We start from the raw sequence: 25315 nt of genomic DNA, 5'->3' as shown, positions 1-25315 counted from the left end.
GTAACAAGGGACTTCCGGTACTTGGGGATCCAGATAGCCAAGAATTGGGGTACATTACATAGGCTTAATTTAATGCGGTTGGTGGAACAGATGGAGGAGGACTTTAAGAGATGGGACATGGTGTCCCTGTCACTGGCAGGTAGGGTGCAGGCGGTTAAAATGCTGGTCCTCCCGAGATTCCTTTTTGTGTTTCAGTGCCTCCCGGTGGTGGTCACGAAGGCTTTTTTCAAAAGAATCGAGAAGAGTATTATGAGTTTTGTGTGGGCTGGGAAGACCCCGAGAGTGAGGAGGGGATTTTTTCAGCGTAGTAGGGACAGGGGGGGGCTGGCACTACCGAGCCTAAGTGAGTACTACTGGGCCGCCAATATTTCAATGGTGTGTAAGTGGATGGGAGAAGGGGAGGGAGTGGTGTGGAAGAGATTAGAGAGGGCGTCCTGCAGGGGGACTAGCCTACAAGCAATGGTGACGGCACCGTTGCCGTTCTCACCGAAGAAATACACCACAAGCCCGGTGGTGGTGGCTACATTGAAAATTTTGGGGCAGTGGAGACGGCATAGGGGAAGGACGGGAGCCTCGGTGCGGTCCCCGATAAGAAATAACCATAGGTTTGTTCCGGGGAGAATGGATGGGGGATTTGGAGCATGGCAAAGAGCAGGGGTAGCACAATTGAGAGATCTGTTCGTAGATGGGACGTTTGCGAGTCTGGGAGCGCTGACGGAAAAATATGGGTTGCCCCAAGGGAATGCATTTCGGTATATGCAACTGAGGGCTTTTGCGAGGCAACAGGTGAGGGAATTCCCGCAGCTCCCGACGCAGGAGGTGCAGGATAGAGTGATTTCAGAGACATGGGTGGGGGATGGTAAGGTGTCGGACATATATAGGGAAATGAGGGACGAGAGGGAGATCATGGTAGATGAGCTGAAAGGGAAATGGGAAGAAGAGCTGGGGGAGGAGATTGAGGAGGGGCTGTGGGCTGATGCCCTACGTAGGGTAAACTCATCGTCCTCGTGTGCCAGGCTAAGCCTGATACAATTTAAGGTGTTACACAGGGCGCATATGACTGGAGCACGGCTCAGTAAATTTTTGGGGATAGAGGATAGGTGTGGGAGATGCTCGAGAAGCCCAGCGAATCACACCCACATGTTCTGGTCATGCCCAGCACTACAGGGGTTCTGGGTGAGGGTGGCAAAGGTGCTTTCGAAGGTGGTGGGGGTCCAGGTCGAACCAAGCTGGGGGTTGGCTATATTCGGGGTTGCAGAAGAGCCGGGAGTGCAGGAGGCGAGAGAGGCTGATGTTTTGGCCTTTGCGTCCCTAGTAGCCCGGCGCAGGATATTGTTAATGTGGAAAGAAGCCAAACCCCCGGGTGTGGAGACCTGGATAAACGACATGGCAGGGTTTATAAAGTTAGAACGGATTAAGTTCGTATTAAGGGGTTCGGCTCAAGGGTTCACCAGGCGGTGGCAACCGTTCGTCGACTACCTCACAGAAAGATAGAGGGAATGGAAAAGAAGAAGACAACAGCAGCAACCGGGGGGGGGGGGGGGGGGGGGGGGGGGGGGGGGAGGAATCGGACGGACTCTCAGGGATGTTATTGTATATGTATAGGCACTTGTTTTAGGTAATGTATATTGGACTGTTGGATTGTATCTTTGGAGAGTATCTATTTTTGACAAGGCAGTTGCCATTTAGTTTTGTTTTTGTTTCTTTTTCTATATTATTTATTTATTTGTTTAAAACTGGCCACTGTTATTTATATTGCTTTATTGTTGTTTAAAAGAAACACTACGTACTGTTATGTTTGGCCAAAAAATCTTGAATAAAATATATTTTTTAAAAAACAATAGGTACCTGACGGAGTGTGGGTCGAAGGGGTTGTTTAGCACACTGGGCTAAATCGCTGGCTTTGAAAGAGGCTGGTTTAGCACACTGGGCTAAATCGCTGGCTTTGAAAGCAGACCAAGGCAGGCCAGCAGCATGGTTCAATTCCCGTAACAGCCTCCCCGAACAGGCGCCGGAATGTGGCGACTAGGGGCTTTTCACAGTAACTTCATTGAAGCCTACTTGTGACAATAAGCCATTTTCATTTCATTAGAGGCCCAGATCACTTTTAAACGTGGACGCAAAAGTATTGGCGAAGGTACTGGCAGGTAGGCTGGAGGAGTGCCTCCCGAAGGTGATAGGTGAAGATCAGACAGGGTTCATGAGAGGGAGGCAGTTCTTTTCAAACATTAGAAGGGTATTGAACGTGGTTATGGCACTGGCAGAGGGGAAGGAAACAGAGGTGGCTGTGGCATTGGACGCTGAGAAGGCGTTTGACCGGGTAGAATGGGGGTACTTGATGGCAGTTCTGGAGCAGTTTGGGATTGGACCAAAATTTGTGGACTGGGTAAAGTTACTATATAAGGAGCTGAGGGCGAGAGTCCGCACAAATAACATCAGCTCGAGATACTTTTCTCTCCACCGTGGGACTAGGCAGGGATGTCCTATGTCCCCCCTGCTGTTTGCACTTGCGATTGAGCCGCTGACCATCGCATTAAGAAGTTCGGGGGTATGGAAAGGAATAGTGCGGGGGGGGGATAGAGCATAGGGTGTCCTTATATGCTGATGAGTTGCTGTTATACATGTCGGAACCGAGTGTGTCAATAGGGGGAATATTGGAGCTGCTTCGGGTGTTTGGGTCTTTCTCGGGGTACAAACTAAATCTCGACAAGAATGAGTATTTTGTGGTGTCTCAGCCGGAGGTGGGGGCAGGGGTGGGAGGGCTGCCATTCCGTAGGGCAGGGACTCACTTTAGGTATCTGGGGGTGCAGGTTGCCCGGGAGTGGGGGGGGCTCCGCAGGTACAACATTTCTAGTTGGTGGGGAGAGTGAAAGCTGATCTGGCAAGGTGGGATGGTCTCCCTCTGTCACTGGCGGGTCGGGTACAGGCGATTAAAATGAACGTGTTGCCGCGATTTTTGTTTATTTTTCAATGCCTTTTGATTTTCCTGCCAAAGGCATTTTTCAGAGAGATTGAAGGAATGATTACCTCGTACATATGGGGAGGGAAGGTGGCCAGAGTTCGAAAGGTGCTGCTACAGAGGGGAAGGCAGGCAGGGGGTTTGGGTCTTCCGAACCTGATGTATTACTACTGGGCGGCGAATGTGGAGAAGGTGCGGAGCTGGGTCAGAGGGGCTGATTCCCAATGGGTCAGAATTGAGGAGAGTTTGTATAGGGGATCATGATTGAAGGCAGGATTGAACAGCGCCGTTCCCGATGGCCCTGGGAAAATACTCAGGGGGATTTTCCACTCCCACGCCGGTTGGGAGAATCGCTTGGGGCGCCGAAATTTCTGTGGACGCCGGTCCGATGCCCTCCCAAGCGGCGGGAACGGCCCGGTCGAGTTTCGCGGGCCGCAGGCCGGAGAATCGCCGGAGACACCGAAAATGGCGATTCTCCGGCACCCCCGCGATTCTGAGGCCCGGATGGGCCGAGCGGCCAGGCCAAAACGGCGGGTTCCCCCCAGCGCCTTCCACACCTGGTCGCTACAGTCGTGGGCGGTGCGTGAACGCTGGGGGGGCGGCCTGTGGGGGGGCGAGGGGGGGATCCTGCACCAGGGGGTACCTTAAATGTGGGGTGGCCCGCGATCGGTGCCCACCCATCGTCGGGCCGTCCTCTCTGAAGGAGGACCTCCTTCCTTCCGCGGCCCCGCAAGATCCGTCCCCCATCTTCTTGCGGGGCGGATTTGGACAGGACGGCAACCCGCGCATGCGCAGATGACGTCCGTTATGCGGCGCTGGCCGCGTCATCTATGCGGCGCCGCTTTTACCCGGGCGACAAGGCCTCGAGCGGGAGGATGACGCGGCCCCGATACTGGCCCATTGTCAGGGTCGGAATCGGTCGGGACCGGGGCCGTTCTGCGCCGTCGTGAACCTCAACGGCGTTCACGACGGCGCGGCCACTTCGGTGTGGGGGTGGAGAATCCCGCCCAGGGAGTCCGGTAATAATAGCTTCATTGAGAATTTGGAGGCAGTTTCGCCAACACTTCGGGTTGGGGGCAGGGTTAAGGGAAATGCCGATTCGGGGGTACCACAGATTTGAGCCAGGGAGGTGGTATGGAAATTTTTGGATATAGGAGGAGAAGGGGATTAAGACACTAAAAGATTTGTTTCTTAGGGGTCGGTTTGCAGGATTGAAGGAGCTGGAAGTGAAGTATGGGCTGGAGCAGGGGGAAATGTTTAGATCCATGCTGGTTCGAGATTTTGCCAGAAAAGAGATACAGAGCTTCCCTGTGGAGCCGGACTCCACATTGCTGGAGGAGGTGCTGACGACAGGAGGACTGGAAAAGGGGGTAGTATCGGCGGTTTACAGAGCTATTTTGGAAGGGGAGAAGGCACCACTGGAAGGGATCAAAGCAAAATGGGAGGAAGAGTTGGGAGAGGATATGGAGGAGGGGTTCTGGTGTGAGGTGCTCCAGAGAGTGAACGCCTCCACCTTGTGCGTGAGGTTGGGGCTGATACAGTTGAAGGTGGTATATAGAGCACACCTCACGAGGACGAGGATGAGCCGATTCTTTGAAGGGGTAGAAGATGTGTGTGAACATTGGGGGGAGCGGGGGGGCAGAAAATCACTATCATATGTTTTGGTCCTGTCCAAAGCTAGAGGATTACTGGAAGGAGGTTTTTAGGGTAATTTCTAAAGTGATGCACGTGAAACTGGACCCGGGCCCCCGGGAGGCCGTATTCGGGTGTCGGACCAGCCGGAGTTGGAAACGGGTGCGGAGGCAGATGTTGTAGCCTTCGCCTCGTTGATCGCCCGAAGGCGGATCCTGATAGGTTGGAGGGCAACCTCTCCACCCTGCGCCCTGGCGTGGCAGGGGGGCCTGTTGGAATTCTTGACTCTTGAGAAGGTTAAGTTTGAACTGAGGGGAAGGATGGAGGGGTTCTACAATTCATGGGCATTGCTCATTATGCACTTTCAAGAACTGGATAACATCGAACATTAGTTGGGGGGGGAGGGTGGGAGGGTTGGGGAGAGGGGGTGCTGTGTGTGTTAATGGTGACTGTGGGTGATTCTAGATTTCTTTTTGTCAATTGTTTGTGTGAACATCCTGGCTAATGTTTGGGGTTTGGTGGGAGGATGGGATCTTTGTTATTGAAATGGGGATTGACATATTTGTTGCTGATTATTGTTTATTGTTGGTGGGTGTAAATTTGGGAGAAAATGTGAAAAAGGGGGAGAATAAAAATATTTTCCAAAAAAAAAATTAAACCATTGTCTAATTTAGAGAAAAAGAACTTCATCCTCACCAGCCAGTCACCTATCCACTTACCTAATTAATTTTCTCGACCTCAGCTCTCATGTCTCATTTCCTCCTGCTCCCTTCCTTGGACCACTCCTCGTTTTGTAAAAGACCGGAATAGCACTTCTTCCACCACTGTGTCAAATTCCCGTTCGTGATTCTGGAGAAGCAGTACTCTGTTGAACTGGACATTGTCCTATGTCCTTTAGGCCAAGGCTCCGAGCGGTCCTGGCAGAACCTAAACTGAGCACCAGTGGGCAGCTCTTTGATGAGGGAATGTCACTTGGTAGCACAGTTGACAACATCTTGCTGCTAATTGACTGATGTCCAGATTGGATTTGTTCTGCTCTACACCCGGCTCCCTGAAAGAGCTCTATTCCCTTTTCTCAAACTTTCCGTTGACAACACATTTACTCTGACGGTGCCATCTTCCACACCAGAGCTTTTGAAGTGTCCTTTCTGCTCTGTTAAGGTTTGCCCTACTCTTTAAGGTTGGCAGGAAGCATGACTGAGTCTGTCGTCTTCCCCCTATCGGGCCTTCTTTAGAACTGTAGGAATTCTATGGTTCTAAGTTGATGCTACACCTATCTGGTGGCATTATGAATGCACCTTCCTTGGTCATCAAGACCTGGGGTGGGACTTGAACCTGGAGCTTCTGGCTCAGAGGCAGGGATGCTATCCACTGCGCCACAAGACCCCCTACCATCATGTTACTAGCATCCAAATTGCTAAAAATGATGAGTATGGGCCAGTGTATCAATGAGTTGCACAAACCAGCAATCAAGTTATGCAGCACTTCCTGCTGGAAAACATCCATGTGAAAACTGGACCAGACTTCCCGGCAATGCCCTCCATGGCTAAACAGCCAGCCCGAGACCCAATATTTAATCATATATGATCAGGAATAGTTACTTTGATGAGGAAGAGAAGAGCTGCGGTTGTCCTACCATCATGAGAGTTATGACCTCCAAGGGGACAAGCTGCAATACTTGCCAAGATTTATATGTAAAAAAAGGTTCACTTTATATTGTGAGCCTCCCTTCTGTAGCTTCACTTACCACATTTCTGTATGTTGCAGTATTCACGCTCCACATTAGGGTCAACGGTATGACACCAGGGCCGGAGGGAGCCATCAGGATTGCGACAGTAATTATCATCCAAGTTCTTCTCGGGGTATCTTGATCCGTCAGAAGGGAGAGGAACCATAATGGCATTAGAAACTAGGATTGTACCAGGCCTGACCAATCTGTCACACAAAAAGATGCCTTATCTTAATCATGATGCTAGGAAGCTGGGATGGGGGAGGGCTGGGAGGGCGGTCAATGGTTTAGCACCCTGGCCTTTTACTTGGATTCAAATTCATCCCAGAATCGTGGAATGAAAGTCTATTGTGTGGGCTTTCCCTCGGGACTGCACCTTGATGCGGTGGGAAAATGAACATGCTCCTGGGACTCTGACATGCTAGTGTGTCTATAAATCTGGAAGAGCCACTAAGATTGACATGTTGAACCCTCTTCCCATTAATTTATTTGGCAGGTCCTGGTTGCATTCACAGAATTCCCTTGCCCTAATCCCAGGCAACTAAAGGGGCACTAATGCCTCAATGGTTGGCTGCCTTGTAGGCTTCAGCAGAGATAAAAGCGAGGTAAGAGTGGAGCTGTGGAAGGAGAAGAGGCCACTACAGGGCTCTCTCCCTCCATGGGGGCCCTCTGAGCTGTTACTGGCACCCCCTGGGACCTGGCATCACCTTTGCCATGACAGCATTGAGCAGTGATGGACAGGAAGCACATTGACTGGAAATTCAGGCCACAAATGGCCTCTGCCATTACATATGGATATGGAAAGACCTGAAGGAGTCCTATTGGGAGGGGTTCTGGTACGAGTCTCTGATAGGCCTCACCACCCATACTTTCCTTTGTTCTCCGCTGTGATTGGACCTGGTTCCAAATCCTCAACCCAAATAAGAAACATTCAATTTTTCAGCTTCGGCTCAATGTGGGGCAATACTTCCAGGATTTCATAGAATTTACAGGGCAGATGGAGGCCATTCGGCCCATTGAGTCTGCACCGGCCCTTGGAAAGAGCACCCTACCCAAGCCCACACCTTCACCCTATACCGTAACCCAGTAACCCCACCCAGCCATTTTGGACACTGAGAGCAATTTATCATGGCCAATCCATCTAACCGGCACATCTTTGGACTGTGGGAGGAAACCGGAGCACCCGGAGGAAACCCACGCAGACGTGTGCAGACGCCACACAGACAGTGACCCAAGTCGGGAATCGAACCTGGGACCCTGGAGCTGTGAAATAACTGTGCTAACCACTGTGCTACCGTGCTGTTGTACCGATTGAGCTATTTTGCTGGTATAACAGCTGGTTTTCAAACAGTATTGAATGGATTGGAAGAGAAATGTGGGGGTCCACACACGGGAAACATTGGCGTGGTGAGGTGGATTGAATCCTGCAGCATTAATTTCCAGTTGCACCAGAAAGACAGGAGCTTCCATGATGAGATGACGATTAGTGGCAGAACCATCCATTAGGTGCCAGCCTGCCAATATTGCAGGACTCATATCCTATGGACAGGAGTGAACTACGTTCGGGTACATCTTACTGCACTGCTGCTGTTATGTCACAGCATTGAGATAGTCCCACTTCTAATCTGCCACCACATTCACTCAGAATTGAACATGGATCAAAACCGGGAGTTTGCTAATATGTGCTGTTCAGTTCACTAAGGGGCTGGTTTAGCACACTGGGCTAAATCGCTGGCTTTTAAAGCAGGCCAGCAGCACGGTTCAATTCCCGTACCAGCCTCCCCGAACAGGCGCTGGAATGTGGTGACTAGGGGCTTTTCACAGTAACTTCATTGAAGCCTACTCGTGATAATAAGCGATTTTCGTTTCATTTCATTTTCATTTAATTTCATATCATTTCACTGTGGCTGCGCGATGGATGAATGTAACAATTTTGTCCACTCTTATGATCCAATGAATCCTTTGTTGACAGGATCCAGGTGCTTCAGTGATAATTTTGTACTGCTTGCTTTGAACTTTGAGATATTAGTTACGTACTTCTCTGGTTGGTATTTGTGTGAGTGTGGATAACTGAGGTCCCAGCGCTGACACTCTCTCCCACTTTCTGTGCGATCTACGAAGCCGTTGTAATCTTCACCGTTGCACAACAGACATACATCTGAGCAAAAACAACAGAGAGATGCATGTCAGGTGATTTCAGGAGCTTTTCCTGTGAACCTATTTGCTGAGGAGTGATGGTGATTCTCTCTCCCCATCTCATCAGCAAGTGCAGATCCATCTTTGTTCATTATTGAAGGTTATACTTGGTTGTTTGCACTTCAGTGTCGATCGGTGCCGGGGGTGCAATGCCAACGGTGAATGCGGGGGGAATGCCAGCAAGGATTATTAGGGGGAGGGCGGTTGGAGAGCCCCCCACACCTCCGTGATTGGGGCTGGGGGCCGTTAGGCTGCAGTGCTGACTGGGGCACCCTTTAAAGATGGCAGTCCGATCTCTGTGGAGCTGGCTCCTGGCTCTATGAGACCCCACCCTGCCAGAGCGACAGCGTAAACCATGCCCACTCATTTTGTTTTCTCTAAGAGGCTGAATATTTGGAGAGAAAACTGGGGTGGGGTTCTCTGTTCGCCGATATCGCGTTCGGCCAGAGAATACCCGTTTCCAACCAAATCGGGGGCGGCGCTGCTTTTGCGATGCTCCGCCCCCTCCAAAGCGACGTGCCCTGGTCTGTGCGACTGGAGAGTTACACACCAGTTTTCAGGCTGAACCAGACACTTTGCCAAATTCTGGTAAGATTCCGTCCACTGTCTTCAGAGTCCCATGGCCACTCAACACAGTGTCACTACTAGAACTGAGTTGTCTGGGAAACAATCCTTTCCCTTCTCATTCTTTACAAGATATAATTGGAATAAAAGTCACGCTTTAACAAGTTTACTTCTATGAATCTCTGCCTCTTCAGCGTAGTCCATTCTCGATCATAAATATTCATCACCTAAGTGTCTCTTCTTTCAGCAATCAACTTAAATCTGTAGAAATAATTTCTCCTTATTCTCGCCTTCACAATATTGAAGAGAATAATCCCAGCCTGTGGAACCTCTCGACATAAGTGAAGGCCCTCATCCCCGGTACCAGTTGCACCTCAGACCTTGACATCCTTCCTGAAGTGAAGTGACTTGAATCATGTTGAGGCCTAACCAGTGATTTATAAAGGATTAATTGTAAAACTATGACAAATACAAATGCCAAGGAAGTTTACTTCTAAAGTAAGAGTATTATCAACAATTCTGAGTTCCTTCATTTTTTTCTATCTTTGTCTCAATGACATGAAAAGTAAACTTTAAAAAGAGATCAGCAATTCTTCAATATGTTAAAATATTTCATGAAAATGTTGAACTCCAGATTAGTTATATCGAACACATTGCCACAGTACCATTCATGACCTCATGATTTCAATGCACTGCAGGGACTATTAAGTAAATTCTTAAAATTATCGTTGTAATCTCAGAACTGTGACAACCAATTTTACACTGCAAGATCCCACAAACAGCAATGACTCAATGGCAAGGTAATCTGTTATAGAGTCATAGATATTTACAGCATGGAAACAGGCCCTTCAGCCCAGCTGGTCCATGCCGCCCAGTTTCTATCACTAAACTAATCCCACTTGCCCGTATTTGGCCCATATCCCTCTATACCCACCCTGCCCATGTTACTGTCTAACTGCATTTTAAAAGACAAAATTGTACCCGCCTCTACCACTCCCCCTGGCAGCCCGTTCCAGATGCTCAACACCCTCTGTGTGAAGAAACATCCCCTCTGATCTCTTTAGTATCTCTCCCCTCTCACCTTGAACCTATGCCCTCTAAATCTAGACTCATCCACCTTTGTGAAAAGATGTTGACTATCTACCTTATCGATGCTCCTCATTATTTTATAGACCTCTATAAGTTCACCCCGAAGCCTCCTACGCTCCAGGGAAAAAGGTCCCAGCTTATCCAGCCTCTCCTTATAACTCATGTCATCAAGTCCTGGTAGCATCCTCGTAAATCTTTTCTGAACTATTTCTAGTTTAACAATATCTTTTCTATAATAGGGTGAACAGAACTGAACACAGTATTTTCTAGATCTCTATAAGATCACCCTTGAGCCTTCTGTGCTCCAGGGAAAAATGTCCCAGCCTATCCACCAACATGCCTCAATGACTACTATCAGTTGTAATGAAGTGCTTCGAGAGGTTGGTCATGAAACGCATAAACTCCATACTCCCAGGGTGCCTTGATCCACTGCAATTCGCATACCGCCGCAACTGGTCCACAGCAGACACCTTCTCCCTGGTGCTACACTCATCCCTAAAGCATCTCGAGAACAAGGGGCGTCATTCTCCGACCCCCCAGCGGGTCGGAGAATGGCCGTTGGCTGCCGTGAATCCCGCCCCCGCCGGTTGCCGAAGTCTCCGGTACCGGATATTCGGCGGGGGCGGGAATCGGGCCGCGCCGGTTGGCGGCCCCCTCCCCGCTGGATTCTCCGGCCCGGATGGGCCGAAGTCCACTGATAAATTGCCTGTCCCGCCGGCGTAAATTAGAGTACCTATTTACCGGTGGGACAAGGCGGCGTGGGCGGGCTCCGGGGTCCTGGGGGGGGCGCGGGGCGATCTGACCCCGGGGGGTGCCCCCACGGTGGCCTGGCCCGCGATCGGGGCCCACCGATCCGCGGGCGGGCCTGTGCCGTGGCGACACTCTTTCCCTTCCGCCTCCGCAACGGTCTCCACCATGGCGGAGGCGGAAGAGACTCTCCCCACTGCGCATGCGCGGGAAACTGTCAGCGGCCGCTGACGCTCCCGCGCATGCGCCGCCCCGACATGTCATTTCCGCGCCAGCTGGCGGGGCAACAAAGGCCGTTTCCGCCAGCTGGCGGGGCGGAAATCCCTCCGGCGTTGGCCCAGCCCCTCAATGTTGGGGCTCGGCTCCCAAAGATGCGGAGCATTCCACACCTTTGGGGCGGCGCGATGCCCGTCTGATTGGCGCCGTTTTGGGCGCCAGTCGGCGGACATCGCGCCGCTTGGGGAGAATTTCGCCCCAGGACTCCTACATCAGACTCCTATTTATTGACTACAGCTCCGCCTTCAACACCATAATCCCAGCCAAACTCATGTCAAAGCTGCAAAACCTAGGACTTGGCTCCCCACTCTGCAACTGGATCCTCGACTTTCTGACCCACAGACCACAATCAGTAAGAATAAACAACAACACCTCCTCACAATAGTCCTCAATACCGGGGCCCCGCAAGGCTGCGTACTTAGTCCCCTACTTTACTCCCTGTACACACACGACTGCTTGGCAAAATTTGGTTCCAACTCCATCTACAGGTTTGCTGACGATACGACCATAGTGGGCCGGATCTCGAATAACGATGAGTCCGAATACAGGAGGGAGATAGAGAACTTAGTGGAGTGGTGCAGCGACAACAATCTCTCCCTCAATGCCAGCAAAACTAAAGAGCTGGTCATTGACTTCTGGAAGCAAAGTACTGTACACACCCCTGTCAGCATCAACGGGGCCGGGGTGGAGATGGTTAAGCAGTTTCAAATTCCTAGGGGTACACATCACCAAAAATCTCCCCTGGTCCACCCACGTCGACGCTACCACCAAGAAAACACAACAGCACCTATACTTCCTCAGGAAACTAAGGAAAGTCGGCATGTCCACATTGACTCTTACCAACTTTTACAGATGCACCATAGAAAGCATCCTATCGGGCTGCATCACAGCCTGGTATGGCAACTGCTCGGCCCAGGACCACAGAGGAGTCATGAACATAGCCCAGTCCATCACACAACCCTGCCTCCCATCCATTGACTCCATCTACACCTCCCGCTGCCTGGGGAAAGCGGGCAGTATAATCAAGGACCCATCCCACCCGGCTTGCTCACTCTTCCAACTTCTTCCATCGGGCAGAAGATACAAAGGTCTGAGAAAACGCACGAACAGACTCAAAAACAGCTTCTTCCCCGCTGTTACCAGACTCCTAAATGATCCTCTTATGAATTGACCTGATTAACACTACACCCCTGTATGCTCCACCTGATGCCGGTGTCTATGCAGTTACATTGTGTACCTTGTGTTGCCCAATTATGTATTTTCTTTTATTTGCTGGAACAAGAGGAGCACCCGACAGCAGTGGAGCTGCAGGTGGGGATGCTTCGGGAACAGCAGAAAAGGCTCCTGGAGAAGGTGGAGGACCTTGAGAACCGGTCCCGCCGGCAGAACCTAAGAATTGTCGGGCTCCCGGAGGGAGCTGAGGGAGCAGATGCTGGGGCATACGTGGCGGGTATTTTCGAAAAGCTGCTGGGGGAGGGGGCATTCCCCTGACCGCTGGAGGTGGACAGGGCGTACTGGGCGCTTGCCAGGAAGCCGCGGGCGGGGGACCCTCCGAGGGCGATGGTGGTGAGGTTCCACAGGTTCCTGGACAAGGAATGTATTCTTCGGTGGGCCAAGCGCACGCGGAGTTGCAAGTGGGATAACAGCATCCTGCGGGTGTACCAGGACCTGAGCGTGGAGGTGCGGAGGAAGAGGGCAGGCTTCAACCAAGTCAAGGCTATTTTCTTTAAGAAGCAGGTGAAGTTCGGTCTGCTGTATCCGGCGTGTCTTTGGGTCACGCATGAGGACCAACATCACTATTTTGAGTCGCCCGATGAGGCACTGGACTTTGCGAAAAGAAAAGGACTGGTGGGAGTCTGAGAACTCTCGGACTTAGAGACAACTTGTTGGCCTATATTGGGCCTTTTTCTGTTTTCTGTGTTTTTTCTTTCTTTTCTCCCCCTTGGTTTTTGGTGGGTTTTGTTTTCCTGTTTTTAAATTGGTTATGCCTTCTCGTATTGTTTTGTGTCTGTTTTTTGGAGCTCTGCTTAGGGGAAAGAGGAGGGGGGGTTGATGTGTTATATGAGTTGGTTTAACACTGACTGCAACTGGATGCAGTGAGACTAGAAACAGGCTTCCGACACAGGAGATGGTTCAACACTGTTTTATTGAACCTGCTGGTTGCTGTACATAATCTGCTGTGGGTTGACACTCTATTAATCTAAACTGATAACCGCTGTCTGGCTTGACCAGACTGGCTCTCTGTCACATGGAGACGGTGCTCACTGCACTGTGCACCCGGACTATCTCTGTAGCTGTGTCCAGTGAGAAGAGGCAGAATCTTGATGCCTCGTGTATTTAATAGTGGTGGTGTCCCCTGCAGTGTCCTGTCTGGTGATTGGTTGATCTGTGTCCTGTGTGTTTATTGGTTATTCTGTGTGTCAGTCACTGCCTGTCTGTATCTCATTATATACATGAGTGGATATTATGACAGGGGGAAAAAGTCAATTTTTCGTTTTTTTTTCTGGTTCTTTTTGCCGGTAGATGTTGGCAATGTCCCTTTTGTGTTTTATCTTGTGTGATTTTATTGATGTGCACTTTTGTGGGATGGAAAAGTGCCTGTCTGAGTTTTGGGGGGGCGATGCTTTTGTTTTTGTGTTCTCTTGCTGCTGGGTGTTTGTTTGGGGATTGTGAGATGAGGGAATTTGTTTACATGGGCGGGCAGGAGGGGAGAGAGGGAACAATAGGTGGGAGACTTCTTGGCGCCGGGGGCGGGGGCTACCAAGCTAGCTGGGTGAGCTAGCTCACGGAAGCACAGTGGGGGTGTGTATATGCTTAGTTGATTAGATGGGTTGGGTCTTAGAGTAGTGTTGCTGAGGGGGGGGGGGGTGGGTTCTGCTGATGTGGGAGGGACTTCGATGGAAGGTTACTGAGGGGGTCGGGGGTGGGGGCCGCCATGGGGCGGGCCGGTGGAGGTGTGGTGCATGGGCTGGAGGCGGGCCCAAGAAAGGGGATGGCTGACCGGCGGGGGCACTTTGCCCCCCAACTAGGCTGGTCACCTGGAATGTCCGGGGGCTAAATGGGCCGATAAAGAGGACATGTGTGTTTGCGCACCTGAGAGGACAGAAGGCAGACGTAGTAATGCTGCAGGAGACACATCGTAAAGTAGTGGATCAGGTCAGGTTGAGGAAAGGCTGGATCAGTCAGGTTTTTCACTCGGGGCTGGATACAAAGACTAGAGGGGCTGCGATTTTGATCAACAAGCGGGTGGCATTTGAGGTGGAGAGGATCGTCTCGGATGTGGGAGGTCGATATATCATGGTTAGTGGCAGGCTGCAGGGGATGAAGGTAGGGCTGGTCAATGAATACATGCCAAATTGGGATGATGGGGATTTTATAAAGAGGGTGCTGGGGAAGATTCCGGACCTGGATTCGCACAGGCTGATTATGGGAGGGGATTTTAACACGGTTATTGATCCAGGCCTGGACCGGTCATGCTCGAGAACGGGTAAGGTGCCAGCAATGGCAAAGGAGCTGAAAGGGTTCATGGAGCAGATGGGGGGGTGGGTGGACCTGCAGGTCAGTAGGGATAGCAAGCAGTGGCCGCAATGGAGATTGGATATGGGGCTGTTGGCGGACGAAGCGGTGTGCGAGAGGCTGAGGAAGTGCATGCTGAACTACCTGCAGGTAAACAATGCGGGGGAGGTCTCAGCAGTGGTGGTCTGGGAAGCGCTGAAGGCAGTGGTGAGAGGAGAGCTGATCTCGATCCGGGCTCACAGGGACAGGACGGATAGAGCAGAAATGGACCGACTGGTAAAAGAGATTCTACGACTGGATAGGAGATATGTGGAGGCTCCAAAGGCAGGGCTTCTAAGGGAACGCCGGAGGCTACAGGCGGAATTTGGTTTGTCAACCACCGGGAGGGCAGTGGAACAGCTCAGAAAGGTGAAGGGGGCAATTTACGAGCACGGGGAGAAGGCCAGCAGGATGCTTGCACAGCAGCTCAGAAAGAGGGAGGCAGCTAGAGAAGTAGGGAAAGTTGTTGATGGGGATGGGAACTTAGTTGGGGACTCGGCGGGGATGAGCAAGACCTTTCGGGATTTTTATAGCAGGTTGTACAGGTCGGAACCCCCTGCGGGGCCGGAGGAGATGAGGCACTTTTTGGACGGGCTGACTTTCCCGAAGGTGGATGGCGAGCTGGTAGAAGGGCTGGGGCCCCCGATCGAGCTGGAGGAGCTAGTGAAGGATCTGAAGGCCATGCAGTCGAGCAAGGCCCCGGGACCGGACGGGTACCCAGCCGAGTTCTATAAAAAGTTCTCTGAATATTGGGGCCGGTGCTGATGAAGGTCTTTAACGAGGCCAAGGAAAGGGGGGCTCTGCCCCAGACGATGTCACAGGCCATGATCTCGCTCATTCTGAAAAGGGACAAGGACCCAGAGCTATGTGGGTCTTACAGGCCGATTTCCTTGCTGAACGTAGATGCCAAACGTCTGGCCAAAACTTTGTCCTCCAGGATTGAGGACTGTGTACCGGACGTTATAGTGGAGGATCAGACTGGGTTCGTTAAGGGTAGGCAGCTGGTGGCCAATGTAAGAAAGCTGCTAAACATGGTCATGATGCCCCCGGAGGGTAGGGAAGTTGAGGTGGTGGTTGCGATGGACGCGGAAAAAGCCTTTGACTGTTTCGAGTGGGATTACTTATGGGAGGTGCTGGAGCGGTTCGGGTTTGGAAGGGGCTTTGTTGACTGGGTTAGGTTGCTGTACCGGGCTCCGGTTGCAACTGTACGGACAAACAGGATGATTTTGGACTATTATAGACTGCCCCGGGGGATGAGACAGTGATGCCCCCTCTCCCCACTGCTTTTGCGCTGGCGATAGAGCCGCTGGCAATTACTCTGATGGCCTCAAGGGGCTGGAAGGGGTTGGTCCGGGGGGGGGGGGGGGGGGCGGTGGGGGGGGGGGGGGGGTAAGCACAGAGTCTCGCTGTATGGGGATGACCTATTGCTGTATGTCTCAGACTCAATGGAGGGGATGGAAGAAATTATGGGAATTTTAGGGGAATTCGGCCGGTTTTTGGGGTATAAGCTCAATATGGGTAAGAGCGAGATGTTTGTGGTCCAGGCGAGAGGTCAGGAGAGGCGACTGGGGGAACTGCTGTTCAGAGTGGTAGGGGACAGTTTCAGGTACCTGGGTATTCAGATGGCGAGGGATTGGGATCGGATACATAAATTGAACTTGGCCCGGCTGGTGGATCAGATGTTGGAGGATTTCCGGAGATGGGATGCGCTCCCGTTGACTTTGGCGGGCAGAGTGCAGTCGGTAAAAATGACGGTCCTCCCGAGATTCCTATTCGTTTTCCAGTGCCTCCCCATCTTCATCCCGCGGACCTTTTTTAAGCGGATCAATAAGATTATTGTGGGCTTTGTGTGAAGAGGGCAATGCTCAAGCGGAGTCGGGGGGATGGAGGGCTGGCGAATTTCAGCAATTACTACTGAGCGGCTAATGTAGCCATGGTTAGGAGGTGGCTGGTGGGGGGTGCGCCGGCATGGGTGCGCATGGAGGCGGCTTCGTGTAAGGGCACAAGTCTGGGGGCATTGATGACGGCACCCCTGCCGTTCCCACCGGCGCAGTACTCCACCAGCCCAGTGGTGGTGGCGGCCCTGAGAGTCTGGGGGCAGTGGAGGAGACATGTGGGAGCAGAGGGGGCATCGGTGTGGTCCCCAATCTGCAATAACATCGGTTTGCCCCGGGCAGGATGGACGGGGGGGTTCCGAATTTGGCGGAGAGCGGGGATTGAGAGGATGGGGGACTTGTTCGTGGAAGGTAGCTTCCCGAGTATGAGGGGGCTGGAGGAGAAGTTTGCATTGGCGGGGGGAAATTAATTCCGATATTTACAGGTCCGAGACTTTTTGCGGAAGCAGGTATCAACCTTCCCACTCCTGCCGCTGAAGGGGATTCAGGATAGGGTGGTTTCTAGAGGATGGATAGGGGAGGAGAGCGTCTTGGACATATATAGAGAGCTTATGGGTTCGGAGGAGACGCAAACCGAGGAGCTGAAGCGAAAGTGGGAGGAGGAGCTGGGGGGAGAGATACAGGAGGACCTGTAGGTGGACGCGTTGGGTAGGGTCAACGCAACGGCAACATGTGCCAGGCACAGCCTGATCCAATTCAAGGTCGTGCACCGGGCTCATATGACAGTGGCCCGGATGAGCAGATTCTTTGGGGTGGAGGACAGGTGTGCGAAGTGCGCGGGGGGGCCAGCGAATCATGTCCACATGTTTTGGACATGCCCAAAACTGAGGGGATTTTGGCAGGGGTTTGCCGATACCATGTCCACAGTATTAAACACGAGGGTGGCAATGAGTCCAGAGGTGGTGATTTTTGGGGTTTCGCACGATCCGGGAATCCAGGAGGAGAGGCGGACGTTCTGGCCTTTGTTTCCCTGGTAGCCCGGAGGTGCATATTACTAGCATGGAGGGACTCAAAGCCCCCTAAATCGGAGACCTGGGGCGTGATTCTCCGATGCAGCGCCGTTTGGGAGAATCGCCCGGGGCGCCATTTTTTCACGCGACGCCGGTCCGACGCCCTCCCGCGATGCACCCAAGCGGCACTATCTAGTTCTGCGCGGCACAGTCCGGTGAATCGCCCGAGACACCCAAAATGGTGATTCTCCGCCACCCCCGCTATTCTCAGGCCCGGATGGGCCGAGCGGCCTGCCAAAACAACGGCTTCCTGCCGGCGCCATCCACACCTGGTCGCTGCCGACGGGAACAGCGCGGGAACGCTGGGGGGGCGGCCTTTGGGGGGGTGAGGGGGATTCTTTCACCGGGGTAGGACTCAAAAGGGGTCCGGCCCGAGATCGGTGCCCACCGATCGGCGGGCCGGCCTCTCTGAAGGAGGACCTCCTTTCCTCCGCGTCCCGCAAGATCCATCCGACATCTTCTTGCGGGGCGGCCTCGGGGAGGACGGCAACCCGCACATGCGGGGTGACGCCGGTTAGGCGGTGGATGACGCTTTTATGCAGCGCGCGCTGACGACGCTGCTTTAGCGACACGCCCCCCCGAGTTTCTCGCGGCCCCGATCCTAGCCCATTTTCGGGCCCTGAATCGGTCGAGATTGGGGCCGTTTCACACCGTCGTGAACCTCGACCGCGTTCACGATGGCGTGGGCACTTACTCGCGGGAGCGGAGAATCGCGCCCCTGGATTTCGGACATGGCTGGCTTCCTCTGCCTCGAGAAAATTAAGTTTGCCATGAGAGGGTCTCTGTTAAACATAGAACATAGAACATTACAGCGCAGTACAGGCCCTTCGGCCCTCGATGTTGCGCCGACGTGTGAAACCACTCTAAAGCCCATCTACACTATTCCCTTATCGTCCATATGTCTATCCAATTACCATTTGAATGCCCTTAGTGTTGGCGAGTCCACTACTGTTGCAGGCAGGGCATTCCACGCCCTTACTACTCTCTGAGTAAAGAACCTACCTCTGACATCTGTCCTATATCTATCTCCCCTCAATTTAAAGCTATGTCCCCTCGTGCTAGACATCACTATCCAAGGAAAAAGGCTCTCACTGTCCACCCTATCCAATCCTCTGATCATCTTGTATGCCTCAATTAAGTCACCTCTTAACCTTCTTCTCCCTAACGAAAACAGCCTCAAGTCCCTCAGCCTTTCCTCATAAGATCTTCCCTCCATACCAGGCAACATTCTGGTAAATCTCCTCTGCACCCTTTCCAATGCTTCCACATCCTTCCTATAATGCGGCGACCAGAATTGCATGCAATACTCCAAATGCGGCCGCACCAGAGTTTTGTACAGCTGCAACATGACCTCATGGCTCCGAAACTCAATCCCTCTCCCAATAAAAGCTAACACACCGTACGCCTTCTTAACAACCCTCTCAACCTGAGTGGCAACTTTCAGGGATCTATGTACATGGACACCGAGATCTCTCTGCTCATCCACACTGCCAAGAATCTTACCATTAGCCCAGTACTCTATCTTCCTGTTATTCCTTCCAAAATGAATCACCTCACACTTTTCTGCATTAAACTCCATTTGCCACCTCTCAGCCCAGCGCTGCAGCTTATCTATGTCCCTCTGTAACTTGTAACATCCTTCCGCACTGTCCACAGCTCCACTGACTTTAGTGTCATCTGCAAATTTACTCACCCATCCTTCTACGCCCTCCTCCAGGTCATTTATAAAAATGAGCAGTGGCCCCAAAACAGATCCTTGTGGTACACCACTAGTAACTGGACTCCAGTCTGAACACTTCCCATCAACCACCACCCTTTGTCTTCTTCCAGCTACCCAATTTCTGATCCAAACTGCTAAATCTCCCTGAATCCCATGCTTCCGTACTTTCTGCAGTAGCCTACCGTGGGGAACCTTATCAAACGCTTTACTGAAATCCATATACACCACATCAACTGCTTTACCCTCATCCACCTGTTTGGTCACCTTCTCAAAGAACTCAATAAGGTTTGTGAGGCATGACCTACCCTTCACAAAACCGTGTTGACTATGTCTAATCAAATTATTCCTTTCCAGATGATTATACACCCTATCTCTTATAAACCTTTCCAAGATTTTGCCCACAACAGAAGTAAGGCTCACTGGTCTATAGTTACCGGGGTTGTCTCTACTCCCCTTCTTGAACAAGGGGACAACATTTGCTATCCTCCAGTCTTCTGGCACTATTCCTGTAGACAAAGATGACTTAAAGATCAAAGCCAAAGGCTCAGCAATCTCCTCCCTAGCTTCCCAGAGAATCCTAGGATAAATCCCATCTGGCCCAGGAGACTTATCTATTTTCACACTTTGTTAACACCTCCTCCTTATGAACCTCAAGCCCTTCTAGTCTAGTAGCCTGAATCTCAGTATTCTCCTCAGCAACATTGTCTTTTTCCTGTGTGAATACTGACGAAAAATATTCATTTAGCACCTCTCCTATCTCCTCGGACTCCAAGCACAACTTCCCACTACTGTCCTTGACTGACCCTACTCATTCTTTTATTCCTGACATATCTATAGAAAGCTTTAGGGTTATCCTTGATCCTACCTGCCAAACACTTCTCATGTCCCCTCCTGGCTCTTCTTGCTCTCTCTTTAGGTCCTTCCTAGCTAACTTGTAACGCTCGAGCGCCCTAACTGAACCTTCATGTCTCATCTTTACATAAGCCTCCTTCTTCCTCTTGACAAGTGTTTCGACTGCCTTAGTAAACCACGGTTCCCTTGCTCGACCACTTCCTCCCTGCCTGACAGGTACATACTTATCAAGGACACGCAGTAGCTGTTCCTTGAACAAGCTCCACATTTCCATTGTGCCCATCCCCTGCAGTTTTCCTCTCCATCCGATGCATCCTAAGTCTTGCCTCATCGCATCATAATTACCTTTCCCCCAGATACAGCTCTTGCCCTGCGGTATATACCTATCCCTTTCCATCACTAAAGTAAACGTAATCGAATTGTGGTCACTATCACCAAAGTGCTCACCTACCTCCAAATCTAACACCTGTCCTGGTACATTACCCAGTACCAAATCCAATACGGCCTCGCCTCTCGTTGGCCTCTCTACATACTGTGTCAGGAAACCCTCCTGCACACAGTGGACAAAAACGGACCCATCTAAAGTACTCGAACTATAGCGTTTCCAGTCAATATTTGGAAAGTTAAAGTCCCCCATAACAACTACCCTGTTTCTTTCGCTCCTATCCAGAATCATCTTTGCAATCCTTTCCTCTACATCTCTGGAACTTTTTGGAGGCCTATAGAAAACCCCTAACAGGGTGACCTCTCCTTTCCTGTATCTAACCTCAGCCCATACTACCTCAGTCGACGAGTCCTCATCAAACGTCCTTTCTGCCACTGTAATACTGTCCTTGACTAACAAAGCCATTCCTCCCCCTCTTTTACCACCTTCCCTGAGCTTACTGAAATATCTAAACCCCAGCACCTGCAACAACCATTCCTGCCCCTGCTCTATCCATGTCTCCGAAATGGCCACAACATCGAAGTCCCAGGTACCAACCCATGCCGCAAGTTCACCCACCTTATTCCGATGCTCCTAGCATTGAAGAAGACACACTTTAAACCACCTTCCTGCCTGCCGGTACACTCCTGCAACTTCAAAACCTTACTCATGACCTCACTACTCTCAATCTCCTGTATACTGGAGCTACAATTCAGGTTCCCAAGCCCCTGCTGAACTAGTTTAAACCCTCCCAAAGAGCATTAGCAAATTTCCCCCCCAGGATATTGGTACCCCTCTGGTCCAGGTGTAGACCATCCCATTTGTAGAGGTCCCACCGACCCCAGAATGAGCCCCAATTATCCAGAAATCTGAAACCCTCCCTCCTGCACCATCCCTGTAGCCACGCGTTCAACTCCTCCCTTTCCCTATTCCTCGTCTCGCTGTCACGTGGCACGGGTAACAACCCAGAGATAATAACTCTGTTTGTCCTAGATCTAAGTTTTCACCCTAGCTCCCTGAATTCCTGCCTTACATCCCTTTTCCTACCTATGTTGTTGGTACCTATGTGGACCACGACTTGGGGCTGCTCCCCCTCCCCTTAAGGATCCCGAAAACACGATCCGAGACATCACGCACCCTGGCACCTGGGAGGCAACACACCAACCGCGAGTCTCTCTCGTTCCCACAGAATCTCCTATCTATCCCCCTAACTATGGAGTCTCCAATGACTAATGCTCTACTCCTCTCCCCCCTTCCCTTCTGAGCAACAGGGACAGACTCTGTGCCAGAGACCTGCACCCCATGGCTTACCCCTGGTAAGTCCCCCCCCGCCCCCCCGCAACAGTATCCAAAACGGTATACTTGTTACTAAGGGGAACGACCACAGGAAATCCCTGTACTGACTGCTTCCTCTCAGCCCCTCTCACCATCACCCATCTATCTTTATTCTTCGGAGTAACTACATCCCTGAAGCTTCTATCTATGACCACCTCTGCCTCCCGAATGATCCGAAGTTCATCCAGCTCCAGCTCCCTAACGCGGTTTCTGAGGAGCTGGAGATGGGTGCACTTCCCACAGATGAAATCAGCAGGGACACTGTCGGCGTCCCTCACCTCAAACATTCTGCAGGAGGAACATTGCACTACCTTCCCTGCCATCCCCTCTAGAGAAAAAAAAAGAAAAAGAAGGAAAGAGCTTACCTGTTATTCACTCCCCTTCGCAGCAAGCACTCACTCAGCAACTTCTGTGCCCTGCACGATAACACCTGAGGGAAAATAAAAGAAAAACTACTTACCAGTCACCAGCCAATCCCTTACCTGCAGGCTGTGGTGTCACGGTTCAACTTCTTTCTACTTCTACCTGACCTCGAGCCTTCCTCTTGATCTTTACAGCGGTTGTTTTTTTGGTTAAAGGAGGTGGTAGGGAGGGAAAAACTGAAGAAGTGTTTTGGGTTTAAGTGTCACTTGACAACAGCTCCTCCACAAACCACCTTCAAGTTAAGGGGACCACAACGGAGGTATGCAAATTTCCCTTGCAACAGCCAATCAGCAGCTCTGCTCTACTGCCCTCTGCTGGATGCTTGTCTTCACTTGAACAGCTAGGGGCTCTAGCTCAGGTACACCTTCAAGTTAGGGTGACCACAACAGAGGTATGCAAATTTCCCTTGCAAAAGCCAATCAGCAGCTCCACTCTACTGCTCCCTGCTGGATGCTTGCCTTCACTTGAACAGCTAGGGTCTCTAGCTCAGGTACACCTTCAAGTTAGGGTGACCACAACGGAGGTATGCAAATTTCACTTGCAATATTCATCTCCTGGGCCAGATGGGATTTATCCTAGGATTCTCTGGGAAGCTAGGGAGGAGATTGCTGAGCCTTTGGCTTTGATCTTTAAGTCATCTTTGTCTATAGGAATAGTGCCAGAAGACTGGAGGATAGCAAATGTTGTCCCCTTGTTCAAGAAGGAGAGTAGAGACAACCCCGGTAACTATAGACCAGTGAGCCTTACTTCTGTTGTGGGCAAAATCTTGGAAAGGTTTATAAGAGATAAGGTGTATAATCATCTGGAAAGGAATAATTTGATTAGACATAGTCAACACGGTTTTGTGAAGGGTAGGTTGTGCCTCACAAACCTTATTGAAAGCACCTCTGACGATACAGTACTGCCTCAGTACATCAGCCCTGATGTTTTTCACGCAAGTCTGGGGGTCAGACTTAAACCCAAAAGGTCGCTATTCAAAGGCAAGAGTACTGCTGCCAACTGAGTATTGGCTGCTTCAAACCATGGCACTGCTGTGGCCCGTGCTAATCCCTCAGGTCACCTGGAATATTTGGCCTCAGTCCTCACTGCGACATTCTACCCAAACTCACAGTGGTGGACTAGGCCGAGCAGCAGGTTGTTCTACACGAAACTGAACTCCGTTGGCATGGATACAGGCTCTGAGCTGGGCCTGTGGGGATTCTCTCTCAAGGGGCTGGAATTCTATGAAGAGAACTTTACCTTGGTCACATCTCGCGATGCCACAGTCCTCCAGCCGAGTGTGCCAGTCTGTGGTGTAACACCAGGGGCCGTTCTCATGGTTGTCAGGGTTACGGCAGTAATTGAGATCCAGCCCTTTCTCTGGGAAATCAGCTGGAGTGTTTCTGTCAAAAGTAAAAGGCCAGGCAGAACTTTAGACCTTTTCTACAAGCATACACCTTGTAATATAGTAAGACATCTTACAATGCCAGGTTAAAGTCCAACAGAGTCAAAGAGTTGCTCCGTCTGGACCTGTAGACTTAATTACCTGCAAAGACTCGCGTTCAAAGTATCGTATTGCATCTTTGATTCTGTCTATATATATGTTTCTGGAACCCACTTCTTCATTCACCTGAGGAAGGAGCTGTGCTCCGAAAGCTAGTGATTCGAAACAAACCTATTGGACTTTAACCTGGTGTTGTAAGACTTCTTACTGTGCTCACCTCAGTCCAACGCCAGCATCTGCACACCTTGAAATACGGCAGCAGATATTACAAATCACTGTTGTGGAGAAACTCTGCAATTTAAACCCCCCTTCTCCAATTACCATTATTTTGTATGTTTCTAGTCTGTAAAAGGATTGACGGGGTGATTAAGTCTGAAAAAGAGTTGCTTTTGTATTTTCCCAACCCTCCTTGGTGAACAGTGGTTAATAGTCTGGCACACCTCGATGTGGACACCTTCCCATAACTGCAACAACTTCATGCAATTCAATAGAATGGCCCGTCCCATACTGCGGTACAGTTTTATGGGACCTCACAAGAAATAAGACAGGAGAGGAGCCATCACTCCCACTAGATTCAAGTATCCCGCTAGACTCGAATGCAGGATTCAAAGCCAACGTTCCATAGTCTTGTAGACTGGGACTGTGTGGAGTGGGGTTTGAAACCAACACCTTCTAGGTTGGAGACAGGAATAAAACCATTAAGCCAAGTCCAAAGATGTGCGGGTTAGGTGGATTGGCCCTGATAAATTGGTCCCTTAGTGTCCAGGGATGTGCAGGTTAGGTAATGGGGTAATGAGGATAGGGTGGGGTGGACGGGTGAGTGGGCATGGTTAGAGTGTTCATTCGAAGGGTTGGTGCAGACTCGATGGGCTGAACTGCCTCCTTCTGCACTGCAGGGATTCCAGGAAGTCTCACTTTCACCAATCCCCACAACTCCAGTGCAGCAGCATGGGATAATGGTGTGGGTAGCGAACCCATACACAGCATTCCTGACTTTACCAGCTCCCTTGCGGGAATGGGCATTTCAGAACCACTGCAATGTTGATGGAATCAGGCCGGCTTCTGGAGGTGAAGTGGTTCATCACAACTCAGAGGAATTGTGAGCCATGATGGAACCCTAGTCTGGAGTCTGGAACCTTTTGACAGGTACTTCAAAGGACGTTACCAGCTTTACATTTCATAGTGAAATGCTGCATGATAAGTTAAACATGTTCTAAGGCAGAGATTGATGATAAGATTTTGTTCTTAAAAGACAAGTGCCCATTAATTGGCCAGCATTGAGTAAGTAGAAAAGTCTACAGATGTACTAAGGTACATTATTGACTGGATAAAGTGATGTTCTGTGTTGAACAATATTTTTACTCAAATTTGACTGTACCACTTCTCCCTGCAATTTAATCTTTTCATTGAAAGATGGCTCAAATAT

At 50.9% G+C, this 25315-nt stretch overlaps 1 protein-coding gene across 1 annotated transcript in view; it reads right to left on the bottom strand.

Moving 5' to 3' along the window:
* The window catches only part of mst1 (macrophage stimulating 1), a 261194-nt gene that overhangs the window by 132153 nt on the left and 103726 nt on the right, over positions 1–25315 (bottom strand). The window contains exons 5-7 of the mRNA XM_072472033.1: positions 23646–23788; positions 8358–8478; positions 6339–6457 (exon numbers count right to left, since the gene is read on the bottom strand). Coding sequence (XP_072328134.1) covers positions 6339–6457; positions 8358–8478; positions 23646–23788 — 383 coding nt within the window. The remainder of the gene's footprint in view (positions 1–6338; positions 6458–8357; positions 8479–23645; positions 23789–25315) is intronic.

This window comes from Scyliorhinus torazame, chromosome 13, assembly GCF_047496885.1.
Source record: "Scyliorhinus torazame isolate Kashiwa2021f chromosome 13, sScyTor2.1, whole genome shotgun sequence".
Classification (NCBI taxonomy): Eukaryota; Metazoa; Chordata; class Chondrichthyes; order Carcharhiniformes; family Scyliorhinidae; genus Scyliorhinus; species Scyliorhinus torazame.
Note: the sequence above shows the minus strand (reverse complement) of the source record. Positions and strands in the feature narration are given on the sequence as shown.